At 40.8% G+C, this 25,405-nt stretch overlaps 3 protein-coding genes across 3 annotated transcripts; all 3 read left to right on the plus strand.

Annotated features, from left to right (window-relative positions):
- The first annotated feature begins 8,890 nt into the window (after positions 1–8,890).
- Positions 8,891–10,030, plus strand: LOC141910738 (G-protein coupled receptor daf-37-like). Its single transcript, XM_074801489.1, has one exon. It carries the CDS (start codon positions 8,891–8,893, stop codon positions 10,028–10,030), a length of 1,140 nt encoding a protein of 379 aa, XP_074657590.1.
- A 3,338-nt stretch (positions 10,031–13,368) lies between these two features.
- LOC141911179 (sushi domain-containing protein 2-like) lies at positions 13,369–20,296 on the plus strand. The gene is made up of 13 exons (XM_074802157.1): positions 13,369–13,446; positions 13,946–14,233; positions 14,776–14,939; positions 15,045–15,190; positions 15,531–15,806; positions 15,943–16,199; positions 16,729–16,869; positions 17,270–17,437; positions 17,568–17,698; positions 17,891–17,996; positions 18,108–18,350; positions 18,870–19,061; positions 19,688–20,296. Exons 1-13 carry the CDS (start codon positions 13,425–13,427, stop codon positions 19,852–19,854), a joined length of 2,301 nt encoding a protein of 766 aa, XP_074658258.1. The 5' UTR covers positions 13,369–13,424; the 3' UTR covers positions 19,855–20,296.
- Positions 20,297–22,513: 2,217 nt separating this feature from the next.
- LOC141911346 (uncharacterized) lies at positions 22,514–24,960 on the plus strand. The gene is made up of 3 exons (XM_074802348.1): positions 22,514–22,578; positions 22,996–23,192; positions 23,689–24,960. The coding sequence occupies exons 1-3, from the start codon at positions 22,563–22,565 to the stop codon at positions 24,046–24,048; spliced, it is 573 nt and encodes a 190-aa protein (XP_074658449.1). The 5' UTR covers positions 22,514–22,562; the 3' UTR covers positions 24,049–24,960.
- Positions 24,961–25,405: the final 445 nt, after the last annotated feature.

Consider the following 25,405-nt stretch of genomic DNA (forward strand, 5'->3'; position numbering starts at 1 on the left):
TCTTGGCAAGTAGAAGAAAATAGACCTGGTACTCGATACAGGTGTGGAGTGTATCAATCAACACGTCGCGTCTCCAGTATCGTACATATATTAATACTGCCTACATCATGTTTCAGATCATTAATAATCTATCAGTTCATTATACATAACAAACAAAAAACATCTGGATCCCACACACACGTGCACCTTAGTCGCTGTACCACTTATATTAACATTCAGGGGCGGATCCAGCGACCACTGTTGAGCGAGACTAGCACAAGGCATAATCCAGGACAAACGAAGGGGTCTTTGGGTCCCCCAGAACATTTTGTTGAAGATTATCCGCCTCGTCTTGTGAAAATATGCCACTTTCTACTTTTATAGGGACACCCTTTTTTTTACTTTCGGGATGAACAGATGGAAATGGCACGAAATATTCACGACGGTAGCAGCACGTGACTATACGGTGTTCCGAATCCGCAGCCGATATTACACAGTGCTCGCTTACCACTCGAGATGCAGTTATTGACCTTTTTGTCGACAACTAAGGGAGATCTAATGCTCGGGTATTGGCATGAAGGCTTGTCGTCGTTAATAGCGTAACATCGAGAAACCTATTATTTATCGTGACTGGCAAATTGAATGAGAGTAATTTTTCTAATGATGTCGAGGTCATTGTGAACACGCGCATTATCGAGGAAATAATCAAATAACCATTAGACGCCAATTCGGGCCACACTGTCTCGTACGAGATTGATACATATCACGTAATGCTCATCGTCATCTTCATCATCATCGTAATATATGTCACATCTCTTGGGGCAGCAGTGAAAACCAGCAACACTTTGGCTATCGATGCATGGATCCCCATACACAATGTAGGCCTATTATGTATAAGACAGGGGTCAGTTGCTCAAAGATTGGTTAGAGTTAACCATATGGTTGACAATATTAAAACTTCATTGTTTCTATGGCATTTATCTACCGGTTATCTTCAACCAACTTTTGAGCAACTGACAGGATCCTGTCCTAAATTGGATTAAGCTGGATTTATTGATTCATTTGACTTGAAATCCAGTTCAACAGGGTGTGGACTTACAACTTGATATTCATAACAATCAGAGGAACAAAATACCCATCATGGGCAGTAGGAACAGCTTAGGTAGGCTTTAAGTGCCATACCATGATGAAACAATAGAAATCCCACTAATTGTTGAAAGATCAAAAATATATTAAAAATAATAGAAATATTTCGGGTGGATTTTACCATCCTCCTTCAGTCTAAATAGGGGTAAGAACCACCGCCTGAAATAATTCTACTATTTTCATCGATACAACTGTGTTTTGAGTACGGATGATCTTTACAGTGAATTCAACTCATAAATCATCGCTTCTAAATCGGTTTTAAGTTTTCCATCGTATTTTGAGGTTTTTTCCGCATTATCATTCGCCTGAGAGACTTTACTAATTAGGTTTAATGGATCTGTTTATCTTAAGACTTGATTCGGTTTTATGAGACATTGAACAATTAATGAGCCATTCCGCGCAATCAAAACCAGCTTTGACATGATCCGCCGCGGTGCGGATGATTAATCAAAATGTCTGTTCTGCGGTCTCCCAGGAACTATCGTGCGCGACAACAATCTGAGCCGTTAGCTAATTACAAACATCGTTCCTTCCTCACCTGGGATTTGAGGTTTCTTCGAGTGGTTTATGCTGCGGATATAGACTATGGGTCTCGTTTACATGAACGCTGGTCGCTAATTACTGAATATATTGATATTGATATCATTTCCATCAATACTGATATAGTAGTAGTCTTTCATATTTACTATTATCATCACACGTGACTCGGTGTTGGTTCTCTTTATCATGTTTGAATTAGTATTGAACTGTTGTTGGCTTCGTTAATGGTTGCAGTGGCTATGTAAATACTCGAGTGGGCACTGTATGATCTGGTGCAGTGTGGTTGTTCCAAGCTATTTCAGTGAGGATGAATAAATAGAACCATGAACTTAGTTGCCGGTCTAAGCTAAATCTGGTTCTAGCCAATCTCTGACAACTTGAGACTAAGTTAAGCTCATTTTGGTTAGCCAACCTAACAACATGAGACCAGTCTTAGCTCATTTTGGTTCTATAACCAATCCAACAACTCAAGACCAGTCTAAGCTCATTTTGGTTCTATAACCTATCTGAAAACGTAGGGCCAGCTAAATTCCATCTAACAATTCGGAGATTTATGTATACAGAGATTTATTTGATACCATGTTTTAATGTCAGTAATCATTATCGAGGCATCTAATGCTTTACAGGATCCATGTCCATCACACACGCAGACGACTCTCATTCTGTTTCGTGTCGTCTTCGTCGTGAAATTAGCTTTATTAGACTTCTTATAAAGCCGTAATTGGAAGCCGAAAAACTGCCATGTGCTTTCAATAGCTCTCCCATCATCATCACCATCAGCAGCAGCAGCAGCAGTGGCAGCAGTGGCAGCAGTGGCAGCTAGTACGGTATAGGCCTAGTCGTGCCGTGGCGTGTTGAAGATTACTGGGTGTCATTTTGTGATGCGACAGTGGTAAAAGCTTAGTGTGAATTGATTTCATGATGCGCCGAGTAAATGTCGTCGACTGCATCTGTTTCTATCTCAAGGGAGAAAGAGACAGAAATCTTCGGGTTGATTACGAAGGTGTTGCTTGCACCGATTTACGCGTAGTTGATTAGTTCGTCATCGAGGAGGTGTCGCGACGATTTACGTGAAATTGATTACCTCATTTTCTCATATGAGAGAAAATAAAGCCTGTATAGGGAAGAGTGGAGGAAGGACGTATAACAGAAAGGGTAGAGATCGTGGGTAGGGGGAGAGAGGGGGGTTGCTTAGATGCCAGGAGAGGAGACAGAGGGAGATAGGGCAAGGTAAGAGAGGTAGATAGGGAGGGATATAGAGAGGAAGAGAGGTTACTCAATATAGGGCAAGGTAAGAGAGGTAATGAGGGTGATGAAAGGGATGAGAAAGGGAGGGGTGAAGGATGAGGGTGAGAGAGAGAGAGGGGGTGGGAGATGGAGAGAGGGGTGAGGTAAGAGAGGGAGAGAGAAAGATAGGGGAGGTGAACCAGGGTATAGCCAACAATTCTTCATAAATCCAGTAATCAAAATTACACTTGTTGAGCTATACATAATCAGAGATAAATCATGTTGTAGTCAGTGTTGTAACCCTTCCTCGCAATCTGTAATATTACTGACAGTAGGCTATGTAATACATTCTTCAATAATCTGATCACGATCCTCTAAACCAGACGCCGGTCACATGAAGAAGCCGAGCCGTCTCTCTGGGGAGAGAGCGAGAGCGAATATAAATCTGGAACGGTTCATTGAATACTAATTTACATCAGGAGAAACAATCGCCGTGATCCGATTACAAACAAGTCTCTTATTCTTCGTTTACCTGTGCTGTGGATATGACGTCATTCGATCCGACCTTGACCTTAATGCACCGAGCGCTCGACGAGATAAAATCGATAAAAAGTTGACGGTGTAATTCTAGGGGGGATCTTGAATTAGAAAACGGATAGTGGTTAAGGATCGATTAATCGAAATATTTAACACAGCCTGAAACTTAAAGATATCACAGAAGTATCCGTGGAATGTTATTCAGAAGATAAAGTTATATCAACACTGATTACAGAATTACGGATCTGAATGTTTCGCGCAGTTTTTGGGGTTGGTCGCGTTCGATTTTGCGAAGCGAAGAACTTTTTCAGATATATACTGAAATCAGTGAACTCTGACGTTGAGCCGGCGGCCCATCAATCAATCTTAGCGTAATCCCGAAATATCCCAGGTGAAAACTCTTTACCCTGACACCCTAGAACAGCAGCGGTAGCAGCAGCGACAGCATGACTGATGATAGAAATACATGACGTCACACGGTCGACTGGTGACGAGTGATCGATGAGGTTTCCGATCTAATCTCGTGTTATGTTTTAATCGCTTGAGACGGATACATTTTCTAGATCAATCGATCAATCAAACTAGAATATTAAAAACAAATGATTTTTGCGACGGGCGCCAAGAACGCCCTAATCCCCCCCCCCCCTAACCACCACGGCATTCGTCCATCCATAAACAGCCGTCGGCTCCTCCTCATAAATAAACCTGACATTAATGAGGCCGATTTTCGTGGGTAATTACTCGGAAGAATATTGCGATGTTGTTTATGCTGCTATTTGTCTCGACTGCGCTCCCAACAACAACAACATGACAAGGAGAACGTTTATCGGTCACGAATCCCGAAATATCACCTTAGAGCTTTCGTTATACCTGAATAGAAGATGATGGTTTGCAGAGCCATCACACCTGACTGGTCATCAGTCCCCTCACCTGACTGGTACCAGTCCCCTCACCTGACTGGTTACCAGTCCCCTCGGCCTGACTGGTACCAGTCACCACACTGACCAGGCAAACTTACAATTGCTATCTAACACGACTGGTCTATGGTCTAGTGGTTAACACGCTCAGCTGGCGCGCTGAACGTCGCAGGTTCGAGTCCTGCCATGGTTAAGGTCATCGCCGAGCTAGGGTTAGGGTTATGACCGAGCTAGGGTTAGGGTTACCGTCAACCTAGGGTTATGGGCTATCAAATTGTAATCAGTTTTGGCACAGCTGAACTCGGTAGTTTTGAACATTTTCCGTTCAAATGCCTACATTTTGTATCCAAATAAAGTGCCTACATTCATACAAATTCATACGTATTATCATTTCCATTTTATATACCCGCCTGCCTGTCTGTAATGACTGGAAACTCTGCTCCCTACGGTGACATTTATGGAGTACACTGTAATGTGGAAAATGTTCGATATGAAAAAGAACAGTACTACAATGAAAATTGATTGGTATTAAACTACATGTAAATAAAAAATCCCGATGCAGAATAGAAAAACTGAATTAATGGAAAACGATAGAAATGGAGACTGTCGTCTGTGACGTCACACTGTCTGGTATTTTCGTCTATTTTTACACTTTCGCCACATCTAGTGCGGATGAGCGCTTAAACAGTTCTATCATCAGTTTCCCCGCAGACAAACTGATCTTTAATGACGTTCTGTCAAATCTATCATGTTCATCAATTTGTTAGCCAATACGATCAATCGACAGGCAGGCGGCTCCCTTCGGTACTCCCTCCGTCCTCCCCTCCTTACTTATCACACATTGATCTTTTATCTGTGAATTTACATGACAACGTGTTAGCAGTCGTTTTGATCAAAACCATTCATCATCAGTCATCAATAAAAACCACAGCATCCCCAGTACCAGCACCAGTACCGGTAGCGCAGCAGCAGCAGCACCACCACCACCAGCAGCAGCACCACCACCAGCAGCAGCAGAACCAGCACCAGCACCAGTACCAGCAGCAGCACCAGTACCACCACCAGCAGCTCAATTCAAAATCACGATCTATTTTTTTTCGTCAATAACTTCTGGCTATTTCTCTGAATCACTCTCTGGGATCCATTTAACACAGAATTCCGATTTCACATCAATTAATTACTAGACATAAAACGAGATGCCAGCTATTTTAAATAGAACTGCGGGTTTCAATTACTTGCGCAATTCATTTCAACTTCGTGAAAACGGACGTGCACTTTCAGAAAACAAACTGCAGTCCAATCAATGACGTCATTGAGAATGAGAAGGTTCTGTCAATCGTAACTGATGAAGACGATTTTTTGAAATTCCAACAAATCAATTTCGTCTGGTGTTAACCGCGTTGCGCGCAGACGTAGGACTGAATGAGTTTTTTTCCTGTGTTCCCCCACGGGATCAATCACGTTTTGAACCACGTTCAATTTTACACCCAACAGTGCCGAGCGTTGATTATAAGTTGTTACCATGGACACGCGTGTGAACGCGCCATATTTGGTGGGTAAGGCACTTAACGTTTGGAGCTAAAATCGTGCGCGCGACCTTGACCGGGGGTAAGCCGAGATCACAGCATCGGAATTTGACATTTCGTAGTAATATCTGCGCGAACATGGCGGCGTTGAAACTAATATCCGGAACACTGCGGACGAGGAACCGGAATAGCACCGCCTGATGTACGGTTCGCCGGAACAATATGTGAAATATGTTCCGCATTTTTATGAAAAAAAAACATTCTTTTCTTTAATTTCTATCCTCGAGTTTATCGTCGAACTCAAAAGTAGCTGCTAAATAGATTGATCATATTTATCCTGTGGGAGATCAGGTGATCACACTAAGTGTCCATTTAAGCCATTTGAAATACCGCTATTGGCGATTTCTATCAATGTTCGACGTTGCTATCAATGATCTATACGATTGTTGACCACTAGAGATGTTGCCCAGGGTGATCTTTCACCGATTGTTGACCTGTCGTGATGTTGCTATGAGAAGAGGCACGAAGGGGATGTAAGTGGAGATGTTATATTAGATTAATGTTGTTTTTATATCAGATCCGAATCGGCGATGAAAACACGGTTTGAAATTAATGGTTTGCGCGACACGAGGCGAGTGAGAGAGGGAGAGAGAGAGAGAGTGAGAGTGAGAGAGAGGGAGAGAGAGAGAGAGTGAGAGAGAGGGAGAGAGAGAGAGAGAGTGAGAGTGAGGGAGAGAGAGAGAGTGAGAGTGAGAGAGGGAGAGAGAGAGTGAGAGTGAGAGAGAGGGAGAGCGCTGATGATGCAGCAGCACCGAGAAGTAATCGAGTGATGCTGACTGCCCGTGACAGTAACAGCACTGGAAGCTGACTGATGCTGCTGCTGCTGCTGCTGCTGCTACCGTCAAATCCATTCTGATATTTATTATTAGTTGAAATATCCAGAGCTGTCGACAGAATTTTCGTGCGTCGACAATTGAAAGTGATTGTGTTCGGCTAATATCGGTGTGATTTACACAGGACTCTCTCTCTCTCAACTGTTGTTTGTATTAATTCTGATCTATCGGAGCTATATATCTACACTGAGACATTCGTCAGCTCTGATCTCTGGTAAACGCTTTAAGCCGGTAAGTTTTGATATGATATTTCGAATAGTATCTCATTAATCGAGATACTGAAACTTCTGAATGTCTATTTGATGAAATCGCTCACTTTTCGTGGTTTGATAATCCGGGATTCTGCAGCTGCAGGTCCGAACGAGTCTGAGTTTATATTTCACCCATCGGATAGCGAAGTAATTTCAACTCTAAATTCAAACTCGATCCAGCATGATCTCGTTAAAGTGGAGACAACGTCTTCTTCAGTACTGATAATACATAATTCGCTAATGGGTTTTGAGATTTTCAAGGCTGCAATTCTCAGTGTAAGAGGCACAAACACAGAGTAAGAGTATACAATAAAGTCAGCTTGAGATCAACTGGTCTCTGCGTGCTTGGAGTAATGTCTGATCGGACTAATGTTAAATTGTCCACGAGACAGAAACCTCGGAGTATATCAGACTTAGGCCATGCTTATTTTCGTTGACCTGTCTTCGTTATATAGCCGATCTAACAAATCTAACAGCCAGACTAAGCTCATTTTGGTTCTATAACCAATCTAAACTTAAAACCAGTCTAAGCTCATTTCAGCTCTAAAGCCAATCTTACAACTTAAGACCGGTTTAATCTTCATTCTTTTACCAATTCAAGACCAGTTTAAACGCGTAAGAGCCTCATATATATTTAGCACTAGAATATTGCACTGGGCAGTGAAAATAGAGAGAACTGAGGGAGAGGGAGAGATATATAGAGAGATGTCTCGTCTCGTCTCGTTACGCGCTCGTCACATTTCCCTTAATGACATTATATAATTTCATCGGCTCGTTAATGAATAGCGAATGCAGCCGGGGGCAAGCGAGGAATGAATGTTCGTTAGTGTTCACTTATATTCTGGCGCTGTTATACGCGAGAATTTACGAGATTTTACGATATTTTGACGGCTCGGTATAGCGGGTCTAATCCCCGAACGCGAAAGTGGCTTTTAAAGCGATTTGTAACGAGTCGTGATTTAAATCTTTGAGATTTCACAGAGCAGAGTTTAATTTTATGAGAATTTTATTTTACGAATTTTGTCGGAATAAGTAATAATCAATATTCGATGCTGTTAGACGGTGATTATTGGAGCGACCTCTCATTTATGTATAAGAATAGATGTATAGATCCTAAAAAATCTCGAAATAGATATCGAAATATCATAAAATATCAACGTAAGATCTCAAAAATATAATCATTGATTGAAGGATATCGGAAAATTATCGGAAAATTGTTTCATCGAATTTAACTCAATTTCTGCAGTTATTACGAAGTCATTATCTCATCACAAATCGATTTGAATATCAAAAAACCGTTAGAAACCGTTATTTTACTCAGCGTGAAATCACGAGTTCGAATCGATTTGAATATAAAAAAACCGTTAAAAACCGTTATTTCTCTCAGCGAGTTCGAATCGATTTGAAAATTGTCGAGATAATTCTAACCAGGGTATAACCACCCGGTGTCACGTGACCAAGACTTCCGGTTTTATTGTACTCTGTTCATTCGAGGACAAAGGTTTCAAACTGCGTTTCGCCGAATATTTCAATTTTAAGTGACTCATTTTTCGATGTTTGTCACGTAGAAATTCTACCTGTTTTGACGAAAACATTGTCTACAGTTTGTTCTATTATTAACACTGTTGTGGTGAGTTCATACTTTTATAAATTACCGTTAATTTGTTGTGGAACGTTAACGCGACGGACTCAACTAAAAACTTCGATAAATTCGATTGATAATTTCATTTATCTTGCTTAAAGACGTTTAGATCGTGTTTTCCTATCATTCATTTAACCTCACGAGGGGACCACGGCTTTTCGTGCCCGCACACTGTAAGCAGCCAGCAGGACTCGAACCCACTTGTGTCACCCCTCCTATATAGATCTCATCCATGTATTCCACCGCAAACTCGACGATACTGCCCGCCGTCGCTACGGGGTCTAATTTCTCCTCATCGGCGTCGACTGTTAAAACTACAACTTTAAAAATATTCCGGCCGCATTTGCGATGTAAAACGATCCACTACGCCGACTACAAACCGTTTTATCTAAACATGTTCTACCAGGTTATGAACTACGTAATCTTCAGCGTCGGTTTATTCGGAGTTTGCGGAAATTTCTTATCGTTTTTGATCTTGTTTTTATCGCGATCTAAAAACACGAGTATTTTCTATCTGAGATGTTTAGCGGTCACCGATTTATTCACTTGTCTGTCGTTCATCGTGTTCGGATTCTACGCTAAACTCTACAGTCATACTCTGTTACTGGACATGAGTTTACCGATTACTCATACTATAAAACGTCTTTATTCGTACACTCAGAACTTCAGAATCACATTTTCGGGAATCAACGATTTACTGATCGTACTCGTAGCCGTTGAGAGGTATGTAGTCGTCTGCTGGCCCCTGAAAGCGGCTCAGTTGGTCACGAAGAAGGGCGCGAGAATCAAGGTCGTCGCGGCCGTATTTGTGACGTTGATATTCGATACCAAACGCTATTTCATGTATAAAACAAACCGAACGATAAACCCGTGCACCGGCTACGAGCGCTGGGCGCAAAAACTGACCACATTCGGCAAAAGTAAGACTTTAAAATACCTGGATCTGTTCGTCTCGGCGCCATTATTGACCTTGACCCCGGCGGTCGTTGTTCTGGCCGTGACCGTCAGGTTGGTGTTGACGTTGAAAACGGCGGAAAGCGATCGCGGCGACCTCTCTGGCGGCTCAACCTCGAATAGTAAACCGAGTAATGAGCGTAGTCTGACGGTAACGTTGATCGCGATATCGTGTTTATTTCTAGTAAAGAAATCCCTCTATCTCTACGGTGCTATAAATAACTTAATCAGTTTCTATCGAGGGAGTAGCGGTATGGCCGCATCTACCCCTTACACGACTAGGAGTTTGGATTTACTGAGAATGAGTATTGCATCGGCGAATTTCTTTATCTACTGTGCCTCGAGGCGTCGGTTTCGTAAACAGTTACTCGAGCTGTTCCGATGCGGCGGTACCGCGACGACCTTGAAACAGCGATGACGTGACGTCATCGACTGCGTGACCTTGCCACGTAGCTGACGAAAAAACATTTCTCTCATATTTTTCGCTCTCTCTCTTCCTCTCACTTTCTCAGCGGCGAGAAGAGCTGGCCCGGGAGAACAAACATTACTGTATTATCGGCTATGTTAATGGCTTGGTTGATATAATTTATCACCGATATATTCTCAATGATTTATATCTCAAAATGGTGCAGGATAAAATCAATAAGAGCCTTTCTTAGACTGAGTAAATATCAACACATAAAAACTACCAGATCCGGCACTGATAGTTTCTCAATTCATGGTGGTTTGATGCCAAGCCTTACTCTCTAGTTTAATCACAATATACATTAATAAACCAACGCGCTTCATCGATTTCAACATCATCAATATTCAAATATATATAATCAACACTTCATCACATATACCTCATAAAATATGCAAATTGAAATGAATTTTTCGATTGTGCTAAATGTCAACGAAAACCTCAAGAGTGTCTGATGTTTACCATATGAATTCAGCATGGATCAAATTTGAAAGTATGTTTCGGATAACGGGAAAGCCGGCCAACTCCACCTGTCGGAAGGTATAAGAGTTATGGGATGATTCGGCCACTTCTAATTCTAATCAATTCTAAACATTCAAAATATTACGGTGAATGAAACTTTAATATTTACACGGCATGTTATTGGTTTAGACAGTAATAAAGCTTTAGTCGAACAAAACAAATATCATTAAAGCATATGGACACGTTTTATAACATCCCCAACACGAGTTGTGTTTCCTGGCAATGTTAGATCTCTGAAAGCAACACCCAAGGTATTACGGGAAGCGTCGTTGATTAATCTGTAACTGTGCCTGGGAATAATCGTTGACATTCGTACAAAACCGCATTGATTAAAATGCCGAGGATTTGAATCCGAAAGATTTAATCGATTTCCTGTGTAACGGATTAAATTGTTGACAGAACTGTGGGAGAGAGTTCTGTATAATGTAACGGATGATATATATTTAGCCACAATCACCGACCACGGTGACAATCACACCAGACCTTCGTGACAATCACAGCACAGTTTATGTATTAGAACCGATGATTCGTTCGATGAAAGTCGTTAAATACCTGAGATTAGTCTGTCTAAACATCGCCAGTCCGACGGATGGAAATAGATAACACCTTTTATTGTAATATCGCTGTTGGGCGAGAATGAAGATAAATTGCACGATAAGCATCATTTCTGGGAGTGGGACTTTTCTATTTGTTAAACTACACCTAATTTGTTACGGATACTGATAATGGTTGGTTCCTTGTTTGAGTCAGCTGTCAATTTTCTTTAAAAAAAACACAATAAGTTCCCAAAGAAGAACTCAGTTCGATATAGATCGCTGAATCATGAATTGGTGTTTATGGTCGGCAATATTCTCTATTTTATATTTAGATGTCGCCAGGACCGGGGTTTCCAGAGGTTCGGCCGCACAAACATGCATCCATCAACCATCTCATCGTCAATAACGACTAGAATTGGAATATAATGCGTTCACAAGATCGACTTCAGGGGGCGCTAGTAGTTGTCGCTGTGTTGCTCGCAGTCGTTGACGCTAAACAACCCGATTACGGACAATGTACACGTGAGTAGCATAAAATCAGGGGTCTCAGTAGGGGGAGCTACGAGCAGGGTATTTATGACGATAGATTTAACGGTTTATTATTTCAGCGCATCAGTTACCGGAACGCTACGTCGGCGAAACGTGGAATTACCTGGAAAGCGATAAAGATGGCGTCGTCGTTAAATTACCACTTCCGGTCGCGTATCATGGCCGCGTGTATAATTTTACGTATGTAAGTCTATAGTGTGTTCATAAAACATGAATTTGAAACAAGCATTGTATGTGATATCACTTTTTTAAAGTGACAATCCTAGCAGAAGACATGTGCCTTTTCCACATGGCTACGGCCATTTTGATGGCAACATTTGATTCTCCACAACATGTTAAAACTAATGGCCAACCGCAATCAAGGTTGTTCTTTATAAACCCATCCTATCCCCATTTTTAAGAGATCCACTCATAGTTAAGTGGCAAAAAGATCGTCGTAGCCGCAGGATAAGAGAAGAGCTTTTTAAACACCGGGTAAGTAGCTGTAGGTAGTATCAAACGCTAGATGGACGCGGCCATCTCTCTCTCTTCTCTCTCATCACGACGCATAAAAACCTAATCTTCTGCTTCGGATTTATTAACACGGATTCATTTTGTCATATTGAATGCTACGTCTAGTTAACGTCACTTACGCTTGATGATATATCTATTTAGATCAGTAATTTCGGATATATTGCACTCGGTAACTCTTCAACATCTCAACGGGAAATACCCAGACCAGCTACTGGATTCCCACAATACACAGCGACCCGATTAGATCAGCCAATCATCGCGCCCTATTTCATCGACAAATCGCAAATGACCAGAGCACGTGGCGCCGTCTATTATCGACCGACTAGAATAGTAAGTACTAGCCGGAAGTGGGGGAAATTCGGTCCCAAAATGGAAGTAAAAAAGTCTAGCTGACGAATTTTACTTTCAAAGGATAAATTCGACTTCGATTTGAACGTCCGACCGCAGTTTCCACCGACCTTCACCCGACCGATCGTATCTCGGAGACAAAGTAAACTACCACCGTCTGAGATAGAAGGCATAGAAGTACTGTGGTGCCACCTGGTGTTCGACGAAGATTATTGGCTTCATCCGCAACCAGTGAGTGATAACAAAGTGTTTCCAGTGCGAGTTTCGAATCAATGAACTAAAACGTGTTAGGAATTGATAAAAATAGAACTATTTCTTAGATATTTTACATTTTACGACAGCCGCTATGGTTTAGAATTTCTATTGCAGGTGAACACGTTTCATTTGATTTTAGGAGTCGATCCTTTCGATTCGAAAACCTATTCGATCACCCGTTACTATAAGCTGGATGCAGAGAAAAGCGGCACAGCAGCAACAGGTGCACTGGTACGTAGTTACAGTTAACTCAGGTGCACTTGGAGGTAGGTACATTCAATACAGGGGTAATGGAATGTACCAACAAGTGCATCTGCATCGGAGAGTTACATTCAAGGGCAATGGAATGTAATATTGGCTAGGTTTTCGATAAATCGCCATTTTGACTAAATTTTATCCGACGAGCATTCTCAACGTTATTCTTTTTTCTAACATTGTAGACCGGTTTCAATTGGGGCGACGGTTTAGGTTGGTACCCGTTGCCCAGGGTAACGGGCTCACCGGCTCTGTTAGCTGAATCTGATGTGATGAATTTCACGTATGGAATTGAGCAGGGACATCGCGATAACGGCTCGTTTTACTACGAGATATCGGATGAGAGAGTTGTACAAGGCGGATGTCAGGTGATGGGTACTACCAATAGACTAGGTAAGGTACTGCGCCATCTCTATTCAAAACCATTTAAAAGCGAAAAACCGAGAAACCTTTTTAAGGAACAATATAGCTTTGTACAAGGTAGGTCAACACAGACGCAACTTCTGCAGTAAATTGAAGATAGAACCGATGACTTCTTGATTGTGGTGAATCATTGGCCGTTGTAATGTTTCTCGACTTTCAAAAAGCCTTCATTAAAGTCGCCCATATGAGAAAGTAGAAAATAGTGACATAAAATGAAACTTGCTCCACTGGATAAAGGTGACCTTATAAAAGAAAGGTCACGGTCTGTAATGATTGAAGGCTCGAGATAAACTTTCCGTAACAAGTGGAGTCCCTCAAGGTTGTGTTTTTGGGCCAGTGCTATTCGCAATTTGATAGGAGAAACGCAAAGAAACTATTCTTATGTCTGCTAACGAAACAGTTCAAACTTCGGGAAGACATTTTAAAGATGAATTGATTCGTCTCAAAAATGCATTTTGTATTATTTCAGAAATCAGTCCTCACGGTTTCACTCAGCTCGGCGGTAACAATGTCTACTCGAATTATCGTTGCTATGACCGCTCGACCGGCACACGTGACAACTACCTCGTCTACACGACGCCCTCTGGCGACAGTATACGCAGCTCGATGTGTTTGACGAAAAAGGGAGATCAGTTCCAGGACAGGTGCTCGATATCTAACGTAAAAGAGTCCGGTCACTTTGTCGTAAAATCAGTATTCGTCGTCCCGGTAACAGACGCAGAATATTCGACTAATTTTACTAATATTTATAACGTAGGTTAGTGACTAATCTAATCTATATTCATGGCTAAAGAATATCTTCTAGAATTAGATAAAATTGTTACAGCGGTTTTATTTATTGCCGAACTATATTGAACGTTAGATTAAAACAAACTTAAGCAGGTGTGAATAAATGATGTGATTGATGAGACCCGCTTAAAACCAGAATTCGTTTAGGGCCTATAAATTAGAATTAGAATCTAACAACACGACGGTTTGGACTTCTTTTTTCCCTCCCCCATTTATCATCCGTCCTTCCATCCATCCGTCCGTCCCTCCATCCATCCTACCTCCCTCCCTCCCTCCATCCTCCCGTCGATCCCATCCCTCTCTCTAGAGACCATCATCAGGTGTGTTAAGACCTCGATCTATAAATACTGGGAAGGAAGATTGATTCAGAAATTATCGGTTTTATTTCCTGTTTAAAGGCAACAAAATGAAATGAATACAAATAACTGTTTTATTTGATCGGCAGGTGTTTTAAAGGTTTCTATAACTCAGTAAGTCATTATTTCCATTTTCTGGATTCTGTATTTTCAGTACCACACGATCGATATCCGCTGCTGGTTCGGTTCACTGACGACAATTGGATGAATTTAAAACCGAAGAATTTCACAGTGAAATTACGGACGAACAACGATCTAAAAACCGTTAAATATCCGAGTTATTTGAATTTGAAATCAGTGACGTCACCGTTCCAAGAGGTAAATAAGTCGAAAATCATAGATTCTTTTTGAAAATCTTGTGTTGGATATAAATGCAAAAAAAATATTAAACGTGAAATAATTCGTTTTTATGCTAATTTTCAGCTAAAAGGGCCAGAATTACGCACACTGTACGGTGTAGTGCTAGAGTTAAACAATGTAACTACAATGGATCCAACGTCTTTACATTGTGATGAACGCACCGCATCAGACAACTGCCAGAATGAATTCGGGGTTTTACAAGTTCACGGGTTTGTACTATCTTTCGATTGAATATCCCTAATTCAAATTCCACGATCGCACGTGGTCTATTTTGTCCAAGCCAAATTGGCCCGGATCAGGCCCGAGCCAAATTTGACTCGTTTCTGATTAAGAGAGCGCGCTCACACGTAAACCACTCACACGATACTAAAACAATGCTTTAAAAAAAGCGAAGTGAGTCACTTCCGGAACCAGTTGCAATTAAAACGCAATCATTTGTCCCGGTCTGATACTTGGCTTGGGCAAAAAAGGCACGTACCCATATGGCACCACTGTGTGAACAGTTTTCGGCCCAACTTGGTAAAAAACGCTCGCTTATCTCTGCTGTAGAGAGTGGTCACGTGTAATACCGTTAGGATGGTATATCGACAGATCGATGCGCAGACGACACGGTGCTGATTGGCTCGATCAAAAATGTACGAACTGGTCGCGATCGGAGGTGAACGATACTGATTGGTTGAACGGGCTCGAACCCTGTCCCTGTACGCTGCAACAAGCGCTGGTCGACATTGGAAGCTGGGTATCGGACCCGGACTGTCGTCTGCCCACGTCACGATGCCCGTATCATCCTACAGCCGTTCACTGCGTAGAGAGTGCGTTACCCAGGTAATAGCGCGACCAATCAGCGATCAGCTTTCATATGTAAAATCAACCAATCAAAAGAAAACTTGAATTGATGGAACTAATAATGAAATATACTTCCGGTTGTAAATACCCGTATGTAACCTGTTTCCGTTTTCAGCGTCGATGGCTCGGGCAACAAGTGTTGCTATGGAAACGACAGCGCGCTGATCTACACGCAAGATCGTTGCGACGGTAGCGCCCCCATGCGGTATCACAGTCGATCAACGTTACCGTACGTACCGACGTTATCTCATTACGCCGGTGACGTCATGCCGTGGTTTTACTGCTGTCGTTACGTCAACGATCGTCTGCACGACGTGTACGCCAGGGGGCGCCCAACGTCGAGTTGTACGAATTATAGACCTCCAAAATTTGGTAAGAGATATTTGGTATTCGCTATTGTCTTAATGAGTATAAGTCATCAACCAATTGAAAAGACCAAATTTTTACGTATTAATTCCATCGTTAAATTGGCACCATTGAATAGTCGACCATTATTCTGTCCCTTGTGTGGGAAACCCCCAATGTGGCAAGCAAGAATCCACCAGGGGCTGGCGCAGGAAAACCCTGTTTAACTGCTAACCGTGGTTAGTACACTATGGATAGCATAAATGGGTGCAGGGAAACGCTGTTAGCGCTAACCATTGTCTTCGTGTGGCCTCTTATTTCAAGCTGGTTAGCCTAACCACGGATAAGCCACTAACCACGGTTAGTGTAACAAGGTTTTCCTGCGCCCGCCACAGCGCCCGCCCCTGGTTCGTGGTGGGTCATGGATTCGGGGGCCTAGAAATTCAGTTTGAGTTTTATTGATAATGAACTAATCTTTTACAACTGAAGACGCCATCTGGCGGGTTAACTTGTTGTTGCAGCTCTCCCCGACTATTAGCTTATATCGTATTTTCAGCGCGCGTGTTCGGTTTATCTCATATACAGACACTGGACGGTGATCTGTTCACTTTCGGGGGTATCGGTGAATTCTGGTTATTAAGACAACACGATCCAAGTCGACTGTTTATACAGGCCAGATTCGAGAGACATACAAACGGTAAATCTTTCATAATCTTACCACACAAATCATCCTGTGATGTAATAAAGGGAATAGCCATTTTTGAACAGTCAAAGGCTTTAGATATATCTAAAATAGTTGATATATCTACAAACAATCGATATATCTATTTTATATATCTAGGATAGTTGATATATCTATAAACAATTGATATATCGCTAACATTTGATGTATCTAAAATTTGATGTATCTGTTAATAATTGATAAATTAAAATAGTTGATATATCTGCTAACATTTGATATCCCTGCTTACAATTGATATATCTACAAATATTCGATATATCTTCTATTATACTTGTTGATATCCCTACTAATAACTAACAACTGATATGAATCTATAAACAATTTTAAGATGTCGATGTAATAATTATCTGTGCAGGTAAAACGTCGTATTTATCGACGGTAGTTTTCCAGACGACACCGGTAGATACGATAGAATTCAGAGTGAACCATCGATTACTGTATCGCAGACGTAAACTAGTGATTTTATACAACAACAGACGAATCTGGTTCGACGAACCCGGTGAAAAATGGCACGATTTAAAAGGTTTGACGTCATCGGGATCATTTTAATTCTCCATTTTCTACGGGATCCGTGTATTCAAGTTAAATTCACGTTATGTCAATTTTCTTTATATAACTAAACCTCAATCACTTTAATCTATATTCTGTTTCAGTGATGACAATCTTCACGAACTCAGAAGATAGTTCAAATTTTACGGTTTTATTTCCGTACAATAGAGCAGTACAGGTCACCAGTAGCAACGGTATTATTCAAATTATACTCAGCTTACCGGCCAAACAATTGGTTAGTATTAGCCCCGCCCACTAGCACGATTTACATATCAATTACGTGTGTTCCCCTTATCATTTAAGTTATTTTTACGAACAATTTATTTTTTGGGAATTAAATTCTAACTTATTGGGCATGATCTCTGTTGCACGCGAATCAGCCAGAATATGAATATTACCAACTTCATTTGAATAATTTATGTTGCAGGCATTAGCATACGGTCTATTAGCTCCCTATTCGTTGAACAGAAACGCCGCCGTTAGACGGCGCTCCTCTATAGATAGAAGACGATATAATCAATTATCTAAAAAATGTGAGTTTTTTATTCATCTTTTTCTTAACTAGATTTAAATTCAAAACAAAAAAGATTCGATATTTACGTTACGGTTGAGTGAAATGAAAGAGTTTTGGTTGCATATTTCAGGGCGAGTGACGTCGCAAGATTCTTTATTTTTCTACAAATCGTTCGAATCGCATCGACAATTCAACACCGTACCAACCGACTACAGACCATCCTTCCAGCCGAACACTGACCGTACCAGTCCACAGTGTAAACGGGTCAAATTCTGTGACCTTGACCTACAGGCGACAGACGATACGTCGCTGTCGCAGACGACTCGAGTGACGTACGAACGGCTACTCGAATCTCGCGTCCACGCTCTTCCAAGTACGAGTTTTACCTTTATCCTAGTACAGTTTCACACAGTAAGAAATCCCAATAATGGTGGATCTTTGATATGAGACCAAAACCATTAGTGTTTGAATCCACCCATTAATGGTGGATCTTTGATATGAGACCAAAACCATAACTGTTTGAACTCGGCATTAAAGGTTCTGATTTCAACGACCTCCAAAACGAACAAATCAAAGACGTCGCACAAGAGACAATCACTTAATATAAATCAAATTTTTGAAAAACTGATCTTCCAACTTCAATAGCTTAAACGCGTCCTAAACTGACTGAACCAAACCAGCAGAATAACAACCAACCACAGTAAGGGAAAGGTGAAACTTTAGGCCAGGGAGGCACCGATTTCAGATTCTAATTCCCGTTCATATTGAAAGCCAGACTCCACCAACTAACTGATCATCCAATTCAGAGACAGGTTCCAATTTAAGGCTAGTCTTACTGAGTTAAGAGGCGAATGCTCAAATATGACTCTCAGTATTGTCTATTTTTTTTCAGTACCAACTTGTGATCCGATATTTATAAACCACACGATTAGAAATAGTTCTGATTTTCGAGTCGGTTCAGTGATTCGCCTCGATTGTTGCTGTAACAGATACAGTTCCGGTGAGGAAATATACACGTGCTCGCTTGCCGCAGACGGCTCTCCAGTCTGGCGACCGCATATTAGATTCATCTGTAAGGTTCCAGGTGAGAGTAATTATCATTTCGGACTCGTCAATTTCCAGGGAGCGGCATCAAAGTAAATCCTAAACCTAGGCCCGGTTTGGAGTGTGGCTACAAATCTTCGAGAGAAATTCAAAACTGAACCAATAGTTCAGTGTTATCTCCCATGAATGAAATCCGTGAAAATATTTTGAATCTGAACTCTTTTGGCAACCTTGATATTCTAAAAAACCTACAATCCACCTTGCTAAATTCATTAAAAAAGGCTTAGATGTATATAGATCCCTCCAATAATTATCAAGTCGTAAACAGTGTATGTTTATATTGTTAGTAACTTAGTTATATTTCATCAAAACGAGTTTATACTTTCTGTTAATTGTAAATATTGTATACTTTGTATAAGTCTCCCTCCGTGTACCTTAGAAATGGTTGGAGAGTATATAACATCCTAATCCTAAATGCGTTGATAACTTTGTTATATGTCATTAAGAAGAAACGTTTATATTTCCTGTTGTTTTGTTAGTATTGTATATACGTATCTTAAAGTCTCCCTCCATGGAAATGATTGTAGTGTCAGTTCCTAACTGATTCACACGTGGTCCAAACGTTTAGGTTCGAATCCTGATAACAACGTTTATTATTTATTTCAGATAATTTGGTGCTAATAATTGGATCGATAGCAGGGTTTGTTACACTAGTAATCATCGTCATCATCATCATTCTCTACATCAGGGATAAACGGCGCCGCGAGGAGATGATCGCCAGCGATTACCGTTATTCGGAGCAGGCGAAAAATCTGAAAAATAGTTCCGTTTAATCGCACAAGATGTCGCTTCTATCGTATTAACCCTTCGATATCTATAACCGATTTAATATTGAAAATGATTAGGAAATAATGATTTATGATCATGATAAAATTTCTTCGATTCAAATCTATTAACATATGTACAAAGATATTTTGTATCCATCGAACTTTTCGATATTCATCCATTTTTTCCGAATCTTAAAATATATTTAAAAAAATATATTTTACTCCTCAATCGAAAACACGAAGATGGCGCTTTAGCCGCTAAAAGTGGTTTTATAGATAATCTGAACTGAAGGGTGTCGGGATATTTTTCAAACTGTTTCACGGTAGTTACGATGATGAACACGTGACCTGTTTGGTGTTTTTTCAATTCTCTTTCGTCGATTTTTTTTTTATCATGAAACTGAAATAGATCGATTATTATTGATTGTGCGTTCAATTGAAATTAAAATCAAACATTTTTATATGAAAAGAATTATATTTTTTGGAGTTTATCTTTCGATTATTGAGTCTTTGCTCGCTTCCCTTTCACTCTCCACCTCTCTCCTAACCTCATCTCTCTCCTCATATCTCTCCTCATCTCTCTCCTCATCTCTCTCCCAGTCTCCTCTCTAACCGCTGATCCTAAAACCATTCTCACTCCTCCCTCTCCTCTTGCTTGTTCCTCTCCATCTCACCACTCTCTCCTCATCTATCTCCTCATCTCTCTCCTCATCTCTCTCATCTCTCTCCTCATCTCTCTCCTCATCTCTCTCCTCATCTCTCTCCTCATCTCTCTCTATCTCCTCATCTCTCTCCTCATCTCTCTCCTCATCTCTCTCCTCATCTCTCTCTCTCTCTCTCTCTCTCTCTCCTCATCTCTCTCCTCATCTCTGTCCTCATCTCTCTCTATCTCCTCATCTCTCTCCTCATCTCTCTCTATCTCCTCATCTCTCTCCTCATCTCTCTCTATCTCCTCATCTCTCTCCTCATCTCTCTCCTCATCTCTCTCCTCATCTCTCTCCTCATCTATCTCCTCATCTATCTCCTCATCTCTCTCCTCATCTCTCTCCTCATCTCTCTCCTCATCTCTCTCCTCATCTATCTCCTCATCTCTCTCCTCATCTCTCTCCTCATCTCTCTCTCTCTCCTCATCTCTCTCCTCATCTCTGTCCTCATCTCTCTCTATCTCCTCATCTCTCTCCTCATCTCTCTCTATCTCCTCATCTCTCTCCTCATCTCTCTCTATCTCCTCATCTCTCTCCTCATCTCTCTCCTCATCTCTCTCCTCATCTCTCTCCTCATCTATCTCCTCATCTATCTCCTCATCTCTCTCCTCATCTCTCTCCTCATCTCTCTCCTCATCTATCTCCTCATCTATCTCCTCATCTCTCTCCTCATCTCTCTCCTCATCTCTCTCAATCTCCGTCTGTTCAGGAGATGCTGGATTCCACACTTCGCCCCTCGTCGTATTTGAGGATTTAAACATATTCTCTATGATCGATATATGTTATGTTTTTAAATCTCCAATACCGCGTACAGACGGAAGAATCTCAATACGTCGTATGACTCTGAGAAGATTACGTTGTAATACAGAAGGCGCCAGCATTTCCTGACAACAGCAGCTTGTGCCGGATCAATCAGTTCATAAGGTATAAAAACATACATTTATTTTATTAATTTCGAGTTATGTGAATTTATGATTATCTTGATTTCTTGGACTCGCTTAAGGACTAGATTTATAGAATTCGGAATACAGTGATATTTCATTCCGAAGATTTCGGAAAAAAAAACAACATAAACATGTTTACAGCCGTGATCGAATTTGATTTAAGCTAATTAGATTTTAAAATGATATTTCTTTTTGGTTATTGAAAGTGAAAGTATTCAATCCTTTGTTCAGATTGATTTATGAAACATGTGTCTGACACTCGGTGGTTTAACCACGTCTTGTGTGTTTCACTAGGAGTAGCAGCTGAAATATAGCTACAAAGCAGCGACATCGGGTTTCTGCCTAACTGCTTCAAATGTCGCACTGGGAAGCGTGCGAAGATTTCATCGAAATAATTTGATTAATTGATGTTTTAATACTCAAATATAGCCTACACCTATAACTGTATATAACTTATGATAACTGAATAATAATTTCATGTAGTTTTATGTATAGAAGATTCGAGCGCTCAGGTCGAATCTGATGAAATCGTAGAAAACTGTTTAAATCTGAAGTTCGTTGAAATATCCTGATGACACCACTGAATCTATATGAAATACATCATAACACATCATGTACGACTCTTTGACAAGTTTTCAATATCCTGAAATGTCCGACTTAAGCGATTCCGAAGTCATCTGATATTGAATTGTATATTGTTTCTTTACCCAGTCTCCGAAGCTGGTCTATTCTAAGTGTTATTTTATCAACATCTGCCGAAACATAAGATACTTTAATGGTTTTGGGTGAAATTTTTCCATTATTCTAATCTATTAATTAGGTCACACAGTAATTAGCGATGGATAGCAATAATCTGTTTCTGGTGAATCCCCCGGTTGGACATGAATTGGGCGTTGTTGGAGGAGAAAATTTCTCCAGAGGTCCTGGAGGACTCACTATTATTCAAACTCCTGCTACAGCCCCTCCAGTTGACGACGATGGACATCGCTACAGATTTGCACGTGATACTCAGTTGAGATGTGGTCTCATTCAGTTATTCATCGGTCTCACATATCTGGGAACCGGAATGTATTGTATCCTAGGTACGTCTCAAAGCAAACACGAGATATTCATAAAATATTGTCACATAAAATCTGAAGCTTGAAACCTGAAAGCCAGAAAGCCTACTGAACACACGTGAAGTGTGGATAATCAGTTTTTGAAAATGTCCTGATCGAAAAAATGACCAGAGTTTGTGTCCTCATAAAAAAAAATGTCTCAGGTGAAGTATATATATTGAAAATATGTGACGATCAGTTTTTGAAATGAGGTGGATACTACTGAGAGGTAATCGGGTCCAGTGATGGGTTGCAGGATCCAGTTTATGGATTGTAGGATTCAATTGATGGGTTGAATGATCCAGTTGGGAGGTTGCAGGATTCAGTTGGGAGGTTACATGATCCTGGCTACTAATTGATACCTGTATTGACTAGTAGTGACTATGGTTATATGTATTCTAGGAGCTGGTTTCATTGAACCAATCTACCACAATTTCTGGGCTGGCGGTCTGTTTCTATTCGCCGGTATATTCGCTCTGATATCGTGCTGTTCGGAAACAACTTGTCCAATAGTCGGCTGTATGGTCCTGTCGATATTCGCGTCGATTGTAGCGCTCGCCTGCGCAGTACTGATGGGAGTGGTGGCGTACGCTGCATCGGTGAGTACAGGAGAGAGATGAGAGAAATATCCCGCAAAAATTCAGCCTAGGATACATTATGGTATTAATCCGCTGGTTATCTTTAACCACCTTTGAGCAACTGGGTCCCAGTTCCACAGTTGTGAGTTAGAGTTAACTCTTGAGTTAAAATCAGTTCATTATCAATGTTTTTAATCTAATGTCAACTGTAAACTCACAACTGTAGAACTGGATCCTGCTCTTTAATCAGCTTGAAGCTGCAGTGATCGCCCAGTGTCAAAAATCGCGCAGTCTTATCTTCCGTCGACGGAGATTTGAACATGATGATGGCATCGCGAGACTGTGACAGTGCCTCGATCTCTTTGAAACCCTTGACGTCGATTCCTCATCGAACTTAACCGATTTTTGTTCCATAGAATCAAAACGAAATGAAGTAGTAGAATTCATTGAGATATTTCCTCTAGAATAGAAGCGCTAGTTTGATGTTTATTAACACGTTGTGTTTGTTATATTACAGTATGTTGACGATAATGTGTGTATTAAAGCTGTGAACAAAGTCGTCGACACATCCGAGACGTTGACTGGTTTGGCCGATGTAATGCAGGGAGCTGTCGGCGGGGTTAGACTTAGCAGTAATTTGCCATTCATTGATCTGTTGAAGTTTCTGTGTAACTACATCCATGGTTTAAGGGTGGCGTTCTGTATCGAGGCTGTGCTCGGTGGGGTGGAGCTGATTGTTGCTATGGTCCAGTACAGTGTATGCTGCCGTACCACGTGTTGCCAAGGGAAACGACCGACCTCTCAACCACAGCAACCTACCACCATTGTTTACGGTGCATGCACGAGCTCGCCATCTATCGGTTCCTCGTGGAAATAAACGACTATAAGACTATTAGTGATCGTGCGTACAAAAAACATCTTCACGCATTCGCCATCTAACGGTAGAAAATGTACACAAAAACTACTAGACGGTCCCGGTTACTCATATCACTAACTCGACGCACTTGCCATCTAGCGGTAGTAAACGCATGAGAATCAGATCGGAGTAGACGCTTATAGTCGATAGTATCAACGGCTGATGGATTATCATTAGACTCGGCTCAAGTTGGATCCAATATCGTAATGATGCCACTTGAAGTGAATTATAAAATATCCAACTCGGATCGCCATTGATAAAACGCTATATCTCCGGGTTGTGACGATGAAATAACGAGAATCCCACATAATGATAATGAGAGACATTGATGAAAGTCCGAAAATATTTTCTAGAGCCAGAGTTGTTTACTCGACGTTTCGACTATATTTTAATTAATAGTCGTCTTCAGGAATACTGTTCAGTAATTATTCTCAGTATTCCCGAAGATGACTATCAGGATATAGTCGAAACGTTGAATAAACTACACTAGCTCAAGGAATACAGTATTCCTGAAGATGACTATCAGGATAAAGTCGAAACGTTGAATAAACTACACTAGCTCAAGGAATACAGTATTCCCGAAGATGACTATAAGAATATAGTCGAAACGTTGAATAAACTCGTGGGCCCGGTTTTATAGACTGGTTTTAAACTTAACAGAGGGTTTGACTCAATTCATTTTCCAATTAAGTTAATACCAGTCTATAGAACTGACCCCTGGCTCTAGAAATTATTTTAGGACTTTGTCTCTCATTTCATTATCTGGGATTCTCTGGGTCGGTAAGATACGACTTGAGCGGAGTCTTCCGTCTTTCTTCACTTCAAAAATGTAATTTCCTCTTTGTAAACAATAAAATTTTGTTTCATTAAGAGATAAAATCGATTTATTCACTATACAATAATTCTTGATATAAATATATGCAAACAATTTTCAAAAGTTTTAAAATCAAGTATTTATTCAAACAACAAGAATTAAGACGCTTCATCGTCAGGTAGGTCACACGATTATTACTAGTGAAAATTCGAGACGCTGCGTGACTTGAATTGATTCTTGGTTTTAAAACTTTTAAATCTGCATATAGTGGGCTTTTCTCATTAGTTGATCATTTTGGGATCAAGACCTCTAGACCCAGTTGCACAGTCGTGACTTAAGTTCTACAGTGGTCTCAAATCTTAAGACTGGTCTTAAGTTGTTAGATTGGCTTTAGAACTAAATTGGTCTTAGACTGGTCATAAGTCTGAGCCACGACTATGCAACCGGCCCCTAGTTTTAACGATGCTCGGTTTCATAAGTCTGGTTAGAATTAGTTCAATTAGG

This window comes from Tubulanus polymorphus, chromosome 9, assembly GCF_964204645.1.
Source record: "Tubulanus polymorphus chromosome 9, tnTubPoly1.2, whole genome shotgun sequence".
In the NCBI taxonomy this organism is placed as follows: domain Eukaryota; kingdom Metazoa; phylum Nemertea; class Palaeonemertea; order Tubulaniformes; family Tubulanidae; genus Tubulanus; species Tubulanus polymorphus.